Source organism: Anopheles arabiensis, chromosome 2 (genome assembly GCF_016920715.1).
Source record: "Anopheles arabiensis isolate DONGOLA chromosome 2, AaraD3, whole genome shotgun sequence".
NCBI lineage: Eukaryota > Metazoa > Arthropoda > Insecta > Diptera > Culicidae > Anopheles > Anopheles arabiensis.
Genome location: NC_053517.1, coordinates 44,739,236 through 44,758,160, shown reverse-complemented (window position 1 = coordinate 44,758,160; position 18,925 = coordinate 44,739,236). Strand labels below are relative to the sequence as shown.

General features: G+C 44.5%; 1 protein-coding gene across 5 annotated transcripts; it reads right to left on the bottom strand.

Moving 5' to 3' along the window:
• Positions 1-25: 25 nt before the first annotated feature.
• On the bottom strand, positions 26-12,097 carry LOC120894044. Of its 5 annotated transcripts, none has more exons than XM_040296389.1 (4): positions 11,952-12,097; positions 10,279-11,886; positions 10,100-10,216; positions 26-881 (listed from the first exon to the last, which is right to left on the bottom strand). In XM_040296389.1, exons 2-4 carry the CDS (start codon positions 11,593-11,595, stop codon positions 693-695), a joined length of 1,623 nt encoding a protein of 540 aa, XP_040152323.1. In that variant the 5' UTR covers positions 11,596-11,886; positions 11,952-12,097; the 3' UTR covers positions 26-692. The 5 variants fall into 5 exon arrangements, 4 of the variants coding, with proteins under 4 accessions (XP_040152323.1, XP_040152322.1, XP_040152324.1 ...); XM_040296388.1 differs by having other exon boundaries at positions 11,958-12,097; XR_005738167.1 differs by lacking the exon at positions 26-881 and adding exons at positions 9,386-9,632; positions 9,701-9,842 and having other exon boundaries at positions 10,279-12,097.
• Positions 12,098-18,925: the final 6,828 nt, after the last annotated feature.

Genomic DNA, 18,925 nt, shown 5'->3' with positions numbered 1-18,925 from the left:
ACCAAGCAGGGAACACGCGTTTTTCCAATTTCCTATTTAACACTTTCAACAATTCAACGGCTTTTGGTTTAGCTTTTTTTGTTTTGCAACCTCTCTCACTAATTTGAATAGAAATCAATCACCTCGATACGGTGAATGTAACACGCACAGGGTCGATGCATTTTACACTGCCCACAGATTCACACACGCGCGCGCACACACACACACAGAAAAAATGGATAGCAAAAATCAATTCACTCCAAAACGGAAGAACCGTTCACGTGTATTGCCCACCTTCACCAACAGCGATATTGCAATTCCGGTACTTCCGATCCCGTTCCGGTCACTGAATTTTCCGCTTCCCGTTTTTTAGCTTTTTTTCCTCTTCTTCTTTTTTGCTCACTTTGATCACTGCCGAGCGAAAGGTTTAATTTCCATCAAACACCTTTACACCACCACGCACACATACAAACGTACACACGCACAGGCACCAGCGCGGTAATGAACGGGGAAAAGCTTCTTACTTCACTTGCTTCCGCCTTTGCACTGGGAAAGATTGAGTGATTGGTGTCGATGCTCTTTTCCTTTTTTTGCTACTTTTACTGCACTCGCGGCTCGTTATCGCGATACAATTTTGCCTCCCTGTGTGAGCGGAGTAATTGATTGCTGGAAAAATTCACTCACCAACACGTACACCAGGTGGTGCAACACGTTCACTTATAATACACAGACACACACACATCAACACAGGTGAGAATTGAAGCCGGAACAACCCTAATTTTTTCACTTGCATTCGCGAAGATTCGCTCTATTTTATCGCTGGAGTTATTTTTTAGAACTGAGAGCACAATCAGCCAAGGTGATGATTCTAATTTACTGGAGGGATTTATGGATGGAACCACCTACACGGGGGAAAAAAGAAACAAAAGAACAGTATTAAACATTTGGGAGAGTTAAAAGGGGTTGAATTTGTTTGGATATTTGTTAGACGTGATTGATGCTTGGACAACGCTTAGTAGACGCACTTGCAGCACATTATTCCACGAACTATTTTCACCGGAACGCAAGCACCAACCCGCGATCTTGTCAGAGCATAAACAAAGCGCGAAAAGGATCGCTTTTCAGTCGACAACTGTTTAAGTTGAAGCTTGTTGGAAGCAATCACAAGTCATGTTTTGCTGCGTGTTGCCGCTTGTCTACCAGGCCTTTGCCGGTATGCTGGGTTTTGCGGCCAGCTGATAACAGGTAAAACAGGAAGGGACGGCACTCGCGCTTATCGCGACCACCGCTTCGCTGCTACTACGCTGCCCCGTACGCCGTGTATGCAATAATGACGCCCATTTTCGGTGGTGTGCGCCATACCCCTTTCCAAAACCAAAATAAAAGCTCCCCTTCCCTTTGTGTTTGTGAGTGTGAGTGTGTGCCGATGCATTCAATGAGCGGACTATGGTGCCGCAAAACGCACCCTAGCGAATAAAATTCCATCATCACGGGCGTGTTCCCATGACGTCCCCCGTTTCTTCGCACTAAGTTCCCACTCCCAGTGAGTGTGTGTGTGTGTGTGTGTGTGTGTGTGTGCGTGCGGTAGGGTTGGGAAAGATAAAACACGGCGGCCACGGGTGGTTTGGGCCTCGCTTTTTTCCCACCGATGCGGAACAGCAACCGAAAAAAGACCCTTTCAGCCGCTGCTGCAACACACAGCTGACGGGCTCGAGCCGACGGTGCATCTGAAGCCAATGGATGGATCTCGATGGCAGCAGTACCGTGGGACAAAATTAATATTCCTTCACGTACAGAGAAAGGGGACCGCTTCGGTCGCAAACCCTCGGGATTGCGCTTTCGGCTGAAGATTCACGAGGGTGGAATGTCACTTCCTGTCTTATCGTTCTTCCACACTAGTTTAAATGTTTTTTTTTTCGGTGCTGGTACGATTGATGAATGAATCTGAATTAATTTCAGGCTCGTAATCAATCACCTTCCTTTCAAACTTGGTATGTCTTTTTTGCAAATGCTACGCTTTACAGTCTCTACCGAAAGCAGATGCACATTTTGATGCATTTCCAAGAAAATTTTGCCCGTCTACAACATCGCTATTTGCACCTTAAGCGAAGCTTCGAGAAAACAAAGCCCCGCAAAGCTTAGAAATACACAACGACGGATCGAGAAACATGACAAAACAAATGAAAAGAAGATAAATTTTAAATGCACCATGCTCGAGAGAGAGAAAGAAAGAGAGAGAGAGATTCGAAAACATAACAATGAACCAATGGGTAAGAGGAACGAAAAAGAATAAAGAAAAGGTGAAATCAAAGCACCAAAGCGTATGAATCGAGAAGCGAAAACGGAAAACAGAAAATCTGGCCCAAATAGCAGTAAACCGTGTGCAGCAGGCAACATCAGGCAGGAAAATGATCTCGAAAAAAATAAATGGTGAAAAAAGGGAATCCAAAGAGGAAGCAAAAAAAACACAGGACAGCAAAGAATCGAAAGCAAAGCAAGAAGGTAACTTGTTAGCCTTTCTTTGGCTTCGGTACGGCCGAGAGGAGGAGAGAGAAATAACAAGAACACGTTAGAAAATGAGCATCGGGCGAGGTAGCAAACACGGCACACCGATGGAAAACATCGAAGAAAATGAAAGAAAAAGGAACCACACAAATACACAACACCGACCGAAGGAAAAGTGCGATAGAAACAAAAGAATGGCAACGGGCAGCAAGACTAAAACAAACCTTTAGCAAAAGGCAAGCAGAGAAACGCAAGAGCCCGAAACAACCGGTTGATAAGAAGAACGCACCCCGGTAGGGAAGGTACAAATGGAAGAAGAAAAGCTAAAACATAAACAGCAGCATCATCATCATCATCATCATCTTCTTCTTCAGCAGCAGCAGCAGCAGCAGCAAGATGAGCAAAGAAATGAGAAAAATGAAGGTAACAAGATCACACACGTTCCGCCAGGCCGCTTCGAGACCGAACGGAGCGAACGGAATGGAACGAAACGAACGCAAAAAGCCCGATAAAATGGAACAAACACACACTGCTGACGGAGTGACGGAGCTTTCCTGCGGCGGTGACCGAACCATTCGTATGGAATGGGGTGGTTTTTAAGCGGCCCCATTCCCCTCCCTGTGTGCCCCCTCTGTGAAGCCCCAGCACAACAACAACCACCGTTGAGGGAGGTTGAGTAAGCACAAACCCGCGGTACAAAGTACCACCACCATCACCACTTGCACTGCACTAAAAAAAAAATACACACAGAAAAAAGCGGTCAGCTCACGATGCAATTCATTTGCACCAATGGCACTGATGACGATCGACACTTACACAAAAAAAGCTTTTCGGCAGTTTTTTGATGAAATTTTGTCACAAATCCACGAAAGCACACCAGCACACGCGTTTTGAAAAGAGGACAACAATAAAGTAATCCCCTACTGCTATGCAGTTTAAGCTTCGTGAAACCGCGAAAACACTGTGCAGCAAACACCTTTCGATGCCGTGAAGGAGAAACCCGTACGCACGCACGGTAACGCAACGAACCAACAGTGCGCCGGACTTGCGCCGTTGAGTGATGGGGAGAAACTAAGAAAAAAACCTGCGCTACCAGCTCAACACGCTCGCCCGTTCGGTCGCTCGCTCGTTTGCTTGCTCACACTCTTCTCCGAGGTGACCTGTTGGGCCGACATTACGACACACGCACACGAATGCACACTCACCGGTGTGGTGCGCACGGACTGTGCGAGCTGTGCGATCTGAAATCCCTCCCCGAGCCACTACCACACCGACCTTCCTGGCATCCCTTAGGGACCAGCTTCCAACACACGAATCCATTGACAACACAGCTCTCGCGGCCGCATGTACTACGGTCATTGCCTACTTTGCGAGAAAGGTTTGCTCACCCTTCTGTCGCACGGGCCTTCTCAAAAGGGGCTAGATATGAGCGAGATGCCCGCTCTTACGGCTGTATGTGTGTACATTCGTGGGGCATAAAGGGTTTCTCTACGTTTGGTGCTCATCGCAAGAAGCTTTTTGTCTTATCTTGGAAACCAAATACTTTTTATTAGAAAAATTCAACAAAGATTAATGCTTGAACACTATTTAATCTGGACCTATTATTAAGACATAGTTAAATACGAAATCCAACAAAAAAACATTTTTTCGGCGAAATTGTATCTAAAGATAAAAAAAATAAATCATGTTGAAATTTATAACATAAATCTCAAACTCTTCGGACCTTATAAAAATTATTTCAAAATAAACCTACCATTTACAACAGACAATAGAAATTACATGAAAAAACAAACCTCACATAATAAAAACAAGTCTTTTCTTCTATTTAGGTGGTCATGCCAGCTTTTACAGGCTTTCGAGAGTTATTCAGTACCACACAGCCGGATAATCAGTCCTTCCTAAGGCGGGGGGGGGATCTATATGAGGCTTGAACCCACGACAGGCATGTTGTTTAGTCGTACGAGCTGACGACTGTACCCCGGAACCCCCTAGTCTTAGTTCTCAAACTACTGACAATGTGGGTTGTTAAAAACAAATCAGTATGCATCCCGTCGTTCCGTCTGATGTTATGTTGGTGTTGAGCTCGGATAAATTCGATTAGCTAATGAAGTTTGTAAAATTTTGTTCGAACTCCAAATAATCTTCTGGAAACTTTGAAGATAGCTTAAAAATTTTGTAAAGATTCTTACTTCAAGAAGTGTATATGTTTAATACCAAATGAAGATATTTATCAAATGGACAGTAATCTTGCAGAAAGAAGATCAGTGTGTTCTTAAAAACGATATATTTGACATCAGAATATTTTTATATTTTAAGCTCCTTAAATATTACACAATACACATAATTCAACTTTACACCGATGGTGATTATGAAACTATGGCTGTTTCATTATTCTTTTTTTAGTGCTCTTTTAATTTTTTTTGTATATTTTGGTGTCATGAATACTACCAATATTCTTAAAAACAGTTCATTAGTTTCTATATAAATTTATTCTAATGATCAATCCAAAATAAAACCCTAAAAACCCTGTCTCCATTGAACAGAAAACGTGAGGCTAACCGTGCGAACTGAATCATACCACCTCAACGATCCTCTCAGACCCTCTCTTTCTCTCCCTGCTACACTCCCAGCTAGACCGATTCCCACTGTGATGGTGTGCTGTGATTCAAGGTTTTCCTGCCTAACGCTGTCTAATCTCCGCAGGTAGACGCTGCGTTAGGAAGCTGCCGATTTGCGAATGGTTTCACAAAGCGCAGATAAAGTAGCGGGCGGGAAACGGTCGACGAAACCCGACAAACGGCGTGTTCTTTCTTCAAATTCAACGGATCGACAGTGCGAAGGTTCTCGGTCGGTTATTTAATCTTGTTCGCTCTAAATTGTTTACAACCTTGCTTAAGAATATTGAACCTTCTTGCGTACCTGGCACGGGCACGCTTCGGGCATCGTAATGTGGCTAGTTTCAGTGCTGGTGATGTTTTGACGTCCGACATTCGGCGTTTGGAAGTGTAAAGGTTCTCTGGCGTGCCGAAACGGGTTTGGGGAACAAATGCTTCCGGCATTTTAAGCATACAACGAGCACATTCGGCATGGAGCAGCATGAACATTCATGCGGTAGGAATTGTTCTCTTGCAAAAGGTGTTTAAAATTTTGCTTCAATAGACCTTAGATGTTATCGCTATAATCGATAACTGATACCATGCATTTCTCTTTTCAAGAGCTGCCTTTTATTGCCATGTTAATCGATCAACATGGTCCAGAAAAGTTGAACATAACATCTATTCAACCATCCGAAAGAATTCCGAAACCTTTCCAACCACAATAGTAGTCAGTTCTGTGCTGCCATTTCCTCCAATAATAAAGGAACCAACATCGATTATTACCGCGCACCACAATTACCGGTGGACCACCATGGGGGCCTAAGGTGATCGACATCCAACCTCTAGTCCATACCCACCACAATCCAGTTGGGATGCACCATCACCATCGCCCAGGCACGTTGAACTTTCTTTGGTGCGTGTTTGCGGAACTTTTTCCACTTAAAAAGACTCGATCGATGCCACCACCCTGCGAGGGGAGCAAAAAAGAAACCATACCCCCGGACCGCTCGTGCATTCTAATGCTTTGTTCTTGGTCGATCATCTTATGCTGGAGGCCATTACTGCCGGTGGTGGCACACTGCAGCTGAGTGGAACCGAATCGAACGCGATAATTGGTTTGTCATGAGAAGGTGGAGATAGTGATCTTGGGGCAGATAGAGAATGGATGGCAAACGAAGAAAACCTGGACACAAAAGAACCCCTGCCAGTGCCCGAAAGGGGCCATTGGCAGCAATTGAGAAGACCAGTTTCTGAGGTTTTTTCTCTCTATACTTTTTTTTTTGGTTTGCAGTGTGTGTTGAACTCTTTTCGATACCGTTGTACGACTAAATGGACATTGTCAGGGCACACCTACTTGATATGCAGGCCCGAATGTAGGAACTCAGAATCGGTATCGCTTGAAAACTGTTGCTCTGTCCACGGTCGGCAAGTCGATCATTTCGTTTTGGGGTAACCTCTTTCTCTCTCCCGAGACGAACCCATCATCTGCTGATCGCGCACTCGGTCGTGTGAAGCCCGCTATAATGTTAAGATTAGCTTTCCAATTGAAAACTCCACCTCCTCCTCCTCCAGTTACCATACTGGAGTCCTTACGCAACTCCTCCATTCTGAACATTGATCTCCGATCGTGCCGGCCATAAACAGAACTCCAACTCACAGCAAGAGCAGGCCTTTGAGTAACTTTGACGTGCTGCATTACTTCCATGGAACAAACCCCGCCAGCACGTCACGTGGAGTGGTGGCCCCAAACATATTGCCCCATCGTTACAGCTTCCCTTATATCTCTGCAGCCAAGTGCATCAAGCGTGGTTGATTTTCTCATTTTGCTGCTCGCCTGCTTTTACTGCTTGGAGTCTCGTGTTTTTTTTTTTATGATTCATCAAGCGATCGTTGTATAACGGCATCAAACAAAGTCCGAGCGCGTTTTGACCGCAGCGTCGGCGATTGCATTGCACAAAACAACAACAACAATAAAGTAATCTTAGCCTCGGGGCAGTGGTAGTCTTACTGCGAGAGCGGCAATTTACAAAATTATATTTTACCACTCTCGGTTTCCACCGGCTCCGTAGAACACCAAAGTGATCTGCGGTGCTAATCTGCGGCGTGATCGTAAAAAAACACAGAGGGTGCCAGTGTCAGTGGATCCATCGGAGCCAAGCGGATCCACGGTGGTTTGCTGTGGTTAGGGCGAAAGATTACCACCTTCATCGGCATCTTCACGATCGTAGCCGCGGCAGCCATATTAAAGACCGCAGACCGTTGCCCAAATATTTGGACATCTAAGCGGCGAAGGTCTCTCGCATCTCGCACTCCAACTGGTGCTCTAGATGACCTTTCCGTTGCGCCACCTGCGATCGACCGGGTGCAGACCATGAACGGTAACTTCCCGGGCCACGGCTGCCAGTGTACAGGTGGCATTTTTGGAGAACGCCTCAAAAACAAGCAAAGGATGATTGTCAATCATGTGCGTACGCCGTAAATTATAGAGCGCATTTTGAGGACGCTTGAACAATGCGGGACACCACGGTTACTGGGTCACAGTGAAGTCGTCGGCAGATGAAAGGCTTGGCAAAGCATAATGAATTATCCTAACGTTCAAGTGCACGACACGGTCCATTGGTCGAAATGCACTTTGCCTTCACGACGCCATAATTTATGCAGCGCTCTATTCAGCCGTTTCTACATTCTGGGCGAATAGATTGCCCGGGAAGCAGGTTCACTTTTGATAAATCTTGTAATTCATACTACGAAGTTCTGCACAGATACCGCGCGTCTACCTCTTAATTGCATCAAAACCTACATCCGCACACACTACGACGAGCGAGCATATATCATATAAACTCATTTGAGTAAGATTGCGTTAAAGCATAACGGTTCAATTTTCTCACTAAAACTAGTTCAAGGTCAATTATCTTTAACCATCCCCAAAGACTGCTCGCCGGTGACGGTAATCCTAGCTGACAAAGGGAAACTTTAGGCAAAATTTATTATGAGTGTTTTCTACGCAAGAAACGTTTTCCTGCTCCCTGTTCATCAGCAATGAGTTGGTGTAAGATGGTGAGCTTAAGTTTTCCATCACGCGAAAAGCGGTGAAAGTATCCCGTTCGTACGATGTCAGAGTGCGGAAAACGTTAGCAAAGTGAGGAACAAAGCAAGAAAATGGCACAAATATCCGCAAGCTTGCGCGGTCGTTGCTGAAGCTGTAGAGAACGGTGGAAGTCAACTCCCAAGCCAGTGTGGCAAACTTAGAATGCAGCTGGGTGCAGCCAGGGTTTTATTACTGTTTGCAATCAGTTGCCCGTTCGTGTTTACTAACGTTCACGTAATGGCTCGACCAACGGAGATGCGCGTCGTCCATATTGAACCGGTTGGTATGGTTTGTTTTGCCACAGGGATGAATAAGTTGGGACAGCATTGGTTTTTTTGCAATTACGTATATTTTAACTGATATGATATGTTACGAAATCTGTATACTAATAATGATAACTGTAATCCAGGCTAATTTTTGACATAAACAAAGCAAATTTCTTCAAATTCAATATCAAATGCACAAAATAATCAATTTTTAAGAAACGTTTGATCAGTTCTGCTTTACGTATTTATCTTGAAAGTGTTGCCAGCCATCAACACACACGACGTCTACCCTTCAGAAAACGATGAAATAAAAGAAACGGCGTTTTGCGTTGTTGTTTGTCATCCATTTTCTGCTCGCTTCTTTACTCCACTGTCCAGTTTTTTTACAACAGCATGTTGTGCGTCGTTCCGAGATGACGACGGCAGGTGTTCAGCTTTTTGTTAAAATCCCTTCTCCAAGAACAAGAATCAAGTTCACATCGCATCGCATCATGTGTTTACTTCATCATCACTGGTCGACAAGAACACACACACACACACCCATTCGTAGACCCATTCGACCCGCCATGAGGCCCTTTTGTTTCCTTCGCTCAGTGATTCTTCGTTCTGTTTCTTCGAGGCACATAAACCTCTGTCCTTCATGTTGCTACGATGCATTTCTTACCCACCGAATAGCACGAATGGCCAAAGAGACGGTCAGATTATGTTCGCTCGATTTAGCGAAACGCAAAGTCTCAGCAAAGCATCAATCACCTGCCGTTAAAGGGAAGAGAAGCCAAAGACACCTCAAACTAAGCAAGAAAAAGCTAAAGATCATTGCAGAATTGTGCCCACGATCGTCGTACACACGATCGGGAAGTACATAATGAACGATAATTCGCAAACAGCAGCAGCCACAGTAGAAGCAGGAACACCACCGGAGGCGAAATCAAGCGCAGTAAATGGATAAATTTAAACAAAAGGACACGTGTGGTAGGATGTTTATTGTTTTTTTTATGTTTCTGTTCACCAATTCATGTCTTCTTTTTTGGGCGAGTGAGTTGTGCTTCACTGAGATGTATCCAAAACAACAAAACGAAAAATAACTCAACAAAGTTCCGATCACTCGCATTGAAATCACAACGCTCGTAAACTCCCAATGTGCCGTTCTGCAAAGCAAATAACGCCCTTGGTACGCCGTCAAAGTGATTGTATTATCTGTAAAAATTGGAAAGTGAGAAAAAAGAACATCCCCATGAGAAATGTGAGCAAGCGGGGAAACCGACCCCAGAGAGCGCGTTTTGCATTCGAGTACACAGTACAGATGGAACTTTATTTGCTTAACCGGTACAACGATCAGTCGCGTCGCATTACGATCCACGATACGGGGTGTCTAGCTTTCCTTCGGGGCTGGTACGTGTTCAGCACCTGTCAGGGACGGAATACGGGGGGAGGGTTGTCCAATCGGATGGAAATAGGGATAGGAAAATGAAATGGTCACGGGAAACACAAAGAAAATCAGATGGGAACAAGGTGTTAGCGTTGGTGAACGGTGAGTAAACAAAGTCGGAACAACGAACAACCAGAGGGACGAACGTGCTCTAGCTAGGAGTGAGCCAGTTATCGTTTCATGATATTTTTGAGAGAAAATTTGGTCACGGGAATATACTTGCTGGTGACAGTACCAGAGAGGAGTTGCAGCTTTTCAGTATCCCGCGAAGTAACGTCACGTCATCGGGCGTCAATGCCCATCCGCTCAGTTGACCAACGCTCTGCAGCTCTGGGCAGCGATCCATCAGAATCTGCCGGACAATATGGATCGTAAATTTGAATTTTTCTAACTGGGCTCAACAAACAAGCTTACCTCTACAGAAGCAATCGATAGATATGGGGCCGATGTGAACCAAACATCCTCCAGCTGATAGAAATCGTGCTCAATCACCATCGAGCTGATGTCCTCATCGGAAAAGGTGACTGCATCCACCGCCAGCCGACGTAGCGTCGTCGTATGACAAATGAAACGACGCAGGCTTGGCTTCTGTATCGGACTGCTCAAAATTTCCAACCCTTGCAGATTGGTGAAACTGCTGTCGCCCGCAAACGTCAGCGAATCCATCATGTAGAAGTCGAGATCGATCAGATTCGGACAGGAGCGCACAAGCCGGTCGATCTCGAGTGGACCATACCCCTTGATTACGGTCAGATGGTACAGCGATTTGCCATTGTGCTCCGCCAGCCCCAGCAATTCGTAGGCGCTGAACTTGTACAGCTTCAAGCGGCGTAGTTTCACCGAACACAGCTTCTCCAGTATGCCTGCCTCGGGCGAATCGAGATAGATGTCCTCCAGCCGTGGACAGGTACGTACGATTGCATCCAGTGTTGCGGCGTCCGTTTCCATGTCGTGTACATACACCAACCGACACTTGAAGTTGGCATCCTTCTTCTCGACGATGTACTGCAGGCTACGACCAACGAACGAGTATGACTTCAGCGTAGCCAGGTTTGGCAGGTTCTGGAGTAGCAAGGCCACATCCGTGTGGCATATATTTTCTTCCCCGAGCGAACCAATATCTACAACGGTGAGATGGTTTCGGCACTCGCCGTAACACAAATACTCGATGCCAATCTCCGTTATATCCGTTTCGCCGCTAATGTCCAACTGTCTCATACAGCGGCTGTAGTCGGCGATATGCTTCAGCAGATTATCGTTCGCGATGTGCGGGATGGTCAGTCTGGTAAGGTGCGGTAAACGCTTCACAATCTCAAACATGAAACACATGCACTCCTCCTTCACCCACACTCCTTTCATGTTTAGCTGGCGCAGACCACGACCTTGCGCAGCAATCACCTGCAGTATGCGCTCGTAGTAGGCTAGGGGGAAGATATCCGTTACCAGACACTGTACGCCTTCGTTCAGCAGCATCTGCAGGCAGCAGAAGCGCATCGAAGCGTCAAGCGAGTCGGAACAAAGGATAACGCGCAGCAGATCCTCGTAGATGTTGCTTGTAGCTCCCATGTTGTCCATATAGGAGTTGATCTCAACCATCAACAGCGTGTAGTCGGGTGGAATACCAAACGCAAGGCTCGTCTGTACCATGGTTCCGATCGAGCCAACGATCGTACCGGCCAACTCTGCCAGCGTCAGTTCGCTCAGTGTGCGAACGGGTAACTTTTTGGACATTTTACTTCACTTCTTGGAGCTGAACAACTTTTGTATCAATCTCAAAACAACTATTAAGAGTCAAATCAAAACCAAAACTTATACTTCCTTCATTTCTTTGCTTTGCGTCTTAATAACTTTGCAAATTCGTTTCCTCTATTCGCGTTTCGATGATGTTTCACAACAAAAATATTAGTCAGTCCTCAGGCATGCGCGCAACACCCTTAGCACTTTCTCGGCTTGTCGATTTGGTTATTGCTTATATAAGGCCGTGTCGGATTTGGCTTTAGAACGATCACGTTGTTCTTCTACCTGTAGAAAAACGTTTGCACAAGGTAGTACTACAAAATCTCACACAATGTATGTCTAGTATTCACCGTCACCTCGTTGCTTTAAATACGTGATTTGTATATTGATAAACCCCTTGGTTTATTTAGAACGCAAAATATACAACTGAGTGCGAGTAGCCCAGCCGTACTGACATCGCGAATACTTGCGTGCGTGTATCTGACAATTATTTTTAAACTATGCGCAGCATTTTGTTTGTACACAAACTGGCGCCAGTTTTTGCGCGCCTGCGTATTACACGGAAGATCGTGACAGAGTTCTGACAAGATGACATCTCATACCCAGATTCGGTGATCGGTGTGATTAAGTTTATACGAGTGACAATTGCATTGAATTCCAATGAACAACTATTTTTAACGAGCTGTAGTTCTCATTTCCCAGAAAGTAAATCGATCAAATTCCTTTTTTAAATAGACTTTCAGTATTTTATTACTGTGAAAATGAGGCTATACAAAATATAAGTTTGAGGGTAGTATTGCTCTAATAATTGTGTAATGATTAGCAGTTGCATTGTTGTATTTTAAATTATTTGTTGTGCTTTATTTGTATTGAGTAATATTAGTAGTAGTAGTAGCTTTATTGTTTTGTTCGTACATGAAATGTTGTTACATCGTGAAATTTTACAATGGGTCCGTATGCATACACTCCTCATTGGTTTTCCTAATTTTACTATTGGCTTTGCCGATTAGTATTTTTGAAAATTATTTACCTTTAAATTTTCTAGAGGGAAAAATTTATAAAAAAAAACCCCTGTAAATTTTTTTTCTAATTTAATTCTATCCTAACTTACAATCTAACCTAATATAACTAACCTAAAATCTTGTTAGATTCTGTACAATTCACGTATTACCTGGTGGGTGCTATTGTTGCATTTAACTCTATATTTTGAATTATTTTTTTCTGTAAAGCTAGTTAGTAATTAGGTGTTTGTGTAGGAATGAAGAGTTGAAGTTATAAACCAAGGTGGAACGTTAACAATCATTTTAAGTACTTAAAGGCTTACATTTGTATTGATGATTATTATAGTTGTTTCAAATTCTTGTACGAAAAACAAAACAAAAAAAGATGAATAAACAAAAGGATGTTCGTTTTTTGATAAGAAAGAGCTGAAAGTACAGACATCTTACTTATCATCAAGAACAACCACATAGCAAAATTTAATACTGCTTTAATTATGTCCTCTTTTTCGATTTTTGCTGAGGAATTATTATAATTTTTTTCAACCTTATGGTCTTATGGTTTATCTTATGGTTTTTTTTCTAATCTTGCGGTAATACGCCAACTTGAAGTGTAAATATCTCGATATTATTAATGTAATACGCCTATAGCTATCTGAATTTAAAACAAAAAACTGTCAAAAGATTAATGCATTGTAATGTGTTTATTTTGGATCTGGTATAACCTACAAATATAAAATTTAAATGTTGTGAAAGAAAGAAAAAAAACACGGGTTTCATTCAGTATGTACAAAATTCGTAAGACGCCACATTGAAACATGTTCCATGGACCTCCCCGTGATCAATTTTCCATAGATTTCAATAAACTTGTTTCGGAACAAGTGGCCATGAAGTAACGGAAACGAGACATACGAACACTTTTCGACACTTTATCATCTCAAGTGGATGTGGCTTCGTGTTCCACAACTCTTTCCATTTCATACCCCTATTGCATTGAATGATTTCTTCTTCCATCCCTTGCATGACCATTTCCGCGAACATCAAAAAGTCACTCTTGCTAGGCCGTTACACGCTTGGCAACGCATAACCGGTTCACGCGCGCAAACAAAAACACGCGCACACCCCAAACGTGCTTTAGCTGCTACCGGTTCGAAAGCAGCTGACTTCAGGTTCCATTTAGCGCGGAGTCTTTAGCCACCTTCAAGTTCTTGCCAATTTTGTACCCGGTTGACCCTTTTTTCGCGTTAGCTCGCACCACTGGCCCCTCATTCCGTTGTACTGACTGCTTACGAAAAAGACGCTTTGCCGAAGATCGCCACAGCATCTCATGGCCATGGACAAAGAGTCTACCGTTCCGGCTATGGACCGCAGAGGTAGAGGGTTTACAAAATATCCAAATTTTTCACTTGGGACTATTGTTATTATATGTTACGCGTGGTGCGTCTTCGCCTTCCACGCATTTACCATAGAAGCGTCATCCCATTCAATCGCAAATTTGGATGGTCAATTAAGTCGAGAGAAAGAGCGTGGATTGTGGAGCTTACTTTCCAGCAGCGCATTGTGGGCGATTAATGAAGGCTTTCAATCCATTTTGCCGCACCATAGAACTGACAGTATTCGGCAACACCATACCGGGAGCAAGAGAGGCACGATACTTTTGGAACCTTCGTTGCGGTTCGATGATAGAACGAAATTGGGACGCAAAGATTCAATATTTGAGGTGAGTAAAACCCACCTTCACAAATCTGAAAATCCGTTTTAGTAACCCCAGCAGCCAAATTCAAACACTTTTTCCCATCCCGAATTTGTGTACACACTTACGTTCATAAATATTTTATCTTTCCAATCTTGCCTGGTAGTATCGCCGGGACCATTCTACCACGCTACACTTAAAATACTACCAAGCGGTCCATTAAATACATCACGCTCAGCATATCGGCTTGGTGTTTGACTTTACAGCGTGTCGTCAATATAGAGGATCCCGGGTAAACGACACCAGGATAATGTATGTGCCCTGTGAAGCACCTCACCGTAAAACCCAACCCGAAAACTGCGCTCACCCGAAAGCAACCTAACCCGGGATGGCCTAATAAGCGTCCCGGAACATGATACTTTACCGCAAGGACGCACGGACTATGTATTACGCCATCGGTGTCAAAGGAGCTGTCTTACGGCCCCGGTAAGGCAAAGGCCTGACGTTTATCGAAGTACCCGAAGCCGATGAATGGTGATGCGCCCACGATAGGGTACCCTGATTTCTATCCCGTCCCTTTTTTTACTCCTGTTTTACGAGCCACACAAAACCACGGCGCACCACCGTAAACCTCGAGCTTTCTTTGGGGTGTTTGCTAGGTTTCTTAACGCTCCAACCATTTGAGATGTTTAGCCGCAACGCGGCAGCAGCAGCAGCAGCAGCAGCAGCAGCAGCAGCAGAAAGAGAAGAAAGCTCTGCCCCGATTGCTGGCCTTACTGCTTTTAGTGAAATCGAATCCATCCATCTTCCTAGCGCAGGAGAGGCACAGTTAACGACGGTTCGAACTAGATGACGGTTCCAAAGTGTGCAAAGCGGGAAGGAAGGCGAGCAGGAAGGGACAATCGGGTTCGAGATTCGAATTACAGCGTCGTCAGGTTGTCAACGGTGTTTATTTACGGCACTTTAACACAATCGAACACACCAGCCGTACCAGCAGTAGTGGAGGAAATCAATGTCGACGGGGAACCGAACGAAGCGGGTGACCATTTCCAACCATCAGGCAAGCTGGTGGAGGGTGGAAAACAATCTGAAAAACTGGAAAAGCTTGTTGAATGACGTTCGGGTGCAGAATGGTCCTGCGCGCACGGCACAACACACGCACACACGACACACTCAGGACAAGTAATCTGTTCCCTCGTTCGCTCTTACTCTTACGCCTCACGAAGTGCTGTTGGAGGCTCGACATTGACGGTGTGCACACTTGTTCTTTTACGATTGAAAAGAAATTCGAAAATAAATACGATGAACCAAACCCGGTTTTAGTTTGGTTTTAAAACCTCATCCGATTCTCGGACCAGGGAGGTCATGAACCTTGGAGAAGGAAGTTTATCAGCCCAAACAGCGGGTACGGAATGGCTTTCGTGCGCACCGACAGAACTGTCTTGGCACGACAGCACACGATAGACATATTAATTATGATTTCGACGGACTGTTACACGCCGAAGCAAAGCGAAGCTCAGGCTGCCGCACGGTACAACCGCAAGTCACTGTTAGAAATATCTCCGATTTGATGAATGATGACCACACACCACAGCGACGACGGGCCGGCCTCAGCCTCAGCAGAGAAGAATCCTCAGCCATGTTGTTCCATTCTCCTCCAGCTCGGGATTAGCGAGTCAGCAGACCCTCACCTCTCGCATGTTTTCCTTCAGGACGCTAACAACGATGATGTGTTTATGATGAATGGAAATTAACTTTTCATCCTACACCTTCGACCCTGCGAGCAGTCATGAACCGTCGTCGTGATCCTTGCGCACATTTCCCTCGGTCAGCGGAATCGGTGCGGGGCGTGATTGATGCTAAAGAAAACCGCCAATGTCCAATCTACTCACACAGCCACTCTCGCTCCCCTCCCTACAAGAATGTGCTTTTTTCATAAGAGCCCCAAACAGTGTCTCGTTCTCAAAGCTTCCGCCACGAAAAGCCATCCAGCTGGGAGCAGCAGTTGTTCAGACATGAGGAGAAATTCTTCGGAGCCAACCCAAAACCGTTCTGTTTATTCTTGCCAAACTTTTATCGTTTGAACGAATTCTGCGGTCGGTGCAGGAATTCGGTACAGCTACACACACACTCCCACATGCACATTAACTTTGCCCAACTGTCCACCACCGTTCTTGGCTACGGACGCAACTGGTGGATTGGGTGGCATCTCGCATTGAAGCACAAAAACCGATTGCCAAATACCTTTCGAACCGAAATTTGTTGCTACAACTGTGCTCGGTGGATGGGGCATCCCTCGATCGAGGTTCCAGAATCAAACGGCACCAGGCTGAAAGGAATCCGTCCAGCGTACGAATAGTTTGGTCCGAAGTTAGCTCCACCGGTGGATTCGCTGGCGGATGCTGAACAGGTAAGGGATGGGATGGATTGCTGGCGCAACAGGCTGACCTTCTCGTTCGAAACGTCGAGATGGCCAATGGCTAACAAACACTTAAAACCATTGGAATGTGCTTAAAGCAAAAATGGAGACGGAGGATTTCCCGTTCAATCGTTTGGTCAGGTGCGATTTTATCGCTCAAAGTCGTACGAAGAAGTTCTACTTCAAGTTTTAAGCTTTCTTTTTCTGGGAAACTTTGAGAATAGCTCAACGCCAAAATAATACTGAATTTATCTCGACAAGTGTTTTATTCTTAACAAACGTGCTATCTCAGCCGATACTTCTACAGAATTCTAAGTAATAACAAAAATATTTCGATACAGGTTTTCATCGTAACGAGGTCACTTGTGCCGTCTAAACTACTACGAATCTAGCCTGGATTGTATTGAATTCCTCTAAAATAAAAAAAGATTATATTGCATTGCTGAAGTTGTAAGTCTAACGCTTCGCAGTTCTCCCAATTTGGAATGTTATTTTCATGCTAATTTTACCCATACGACTTAAATTAATAATCTTTAATTTTTGTGCTCGAAACTACATGGAACATACCTCAATTTTGCTACGTGATTATCCAAATACGCGCTTTTTAAACCTTCCATAAGACCGGCATGATCATCGTGGTGACAAAAATAAAATGCACTAATGAATGAAAGTTTATTCAATTATTTAATGTTTAAAAAGAAAAACAGCTTGGTTGCATTAGTTTAACGATTGCCAAATATTTGAAAATATTTATTTTAGTATTTGTTTGATACTAGATATCTATTCGCAAAAATTTATATTGAAAACTTAAGTCCATATAATGCTTAAGCATCGTGATGCACAATTAATAATAAGCATTTTGTTTTATTGGTTTTGAGTACATAACTATGTTATAAAATTTTGCTTTTTTCAGTTCGCCACATTCTGATTCAAACGCCCAACGGAATATTTAAAAGCTCATAATAACACACTCTCTATTGATCTATTTTCTGTTTAGTTCTAGCTTTAAGTTAATGCTGTCTATATTTTTATATTGTAATAAATATGCTATCGTCCTTTTATGACCGTGTACCTTGTTTGTAATTCCACTCAAAACTGCTCTTTAAATCAGACCCCAAAGGTCCCGAAAGCAACGTTTGCGCATTGAGACCAATTCCTCGAAATCATGGCATAACAGTGATACCTTGCTAATGATACGTTTGCCATAATGGATGATTGTAATGCGTCACATTACGTCGAACGAACGCTATGAGATTGCGAAAAGCAAACCATCACGCTTGCTGGTGCAAATGATTTGCATCGTCCTGAAAGCATCAATATCGCCTAAAAGCATTCCATTTACCATCGGTTACACCGGGACACCGGGACCCATCGTTGCACTCGCATCCGATTGAACACCCCAAAAGGCACAAGCCAATCGTCACGCAGCAGTCCCATCCAGATCACATTCAAATTGCCCAGCCGATTTGCGGAAGCGCCCTCGAGCCACTTTCGATGCACCAACGATCGGGAACCTTTCTTGCACGCCCGTGGTGCGTCCATGGGATGTGTATATGTGTGGAGGTCATTATCGTTGCCACGCCAAATGACCAGAACTCGCTAAACTGAGAACAAAGTGGATGCGAAGCGGCTATCACATGCTGCAGAACGCTTCCAAGCACTCCAACCCGCTATGAAGTGTTTGCCCTCGGGAGCCGTACAAGCGTCTGGTAATTACTGGGCGCACACATACTAAGGAAGACGAAGGGCGCAGCAAACGATTCAGCCACCGTTGGATGATTTTTCGGCGGCTTTTCTGGTAAGTTCGGTGCGTTCGGTGCATCAGAGGGCACGGTGCACAATGCCGTGGTACCATTGTGCTGTCGGACGCTTTCGAAAGCGTTCATGGCTGCAGGAAAGCCTCGAGTGTTGGAATGCGCGCGTATGATTATCATCCGTGCATGCGTTCGCGCGAGAAGGGCTGATACGATGCGTTCCAGAAAAGCTGTTTTCGAACGCGCCGCGTTGGTTGTTCCCAGTGATGTGTTCGCGAGCAAGAACTGTATCTGCAAAAGGGAGCGGCAAACCAGGCCACCAAATGCTCACGCGCCCTTAAAACGGCCATTCTGGGAGGGTTTGTAAAAATATTAATTATGCTTAATTTATTTTCCGCACCGAACCGGTTCGGCGGTTTGGCACACCGATCGTGTAATGCTTTTCAGGAAGTTGTATAAA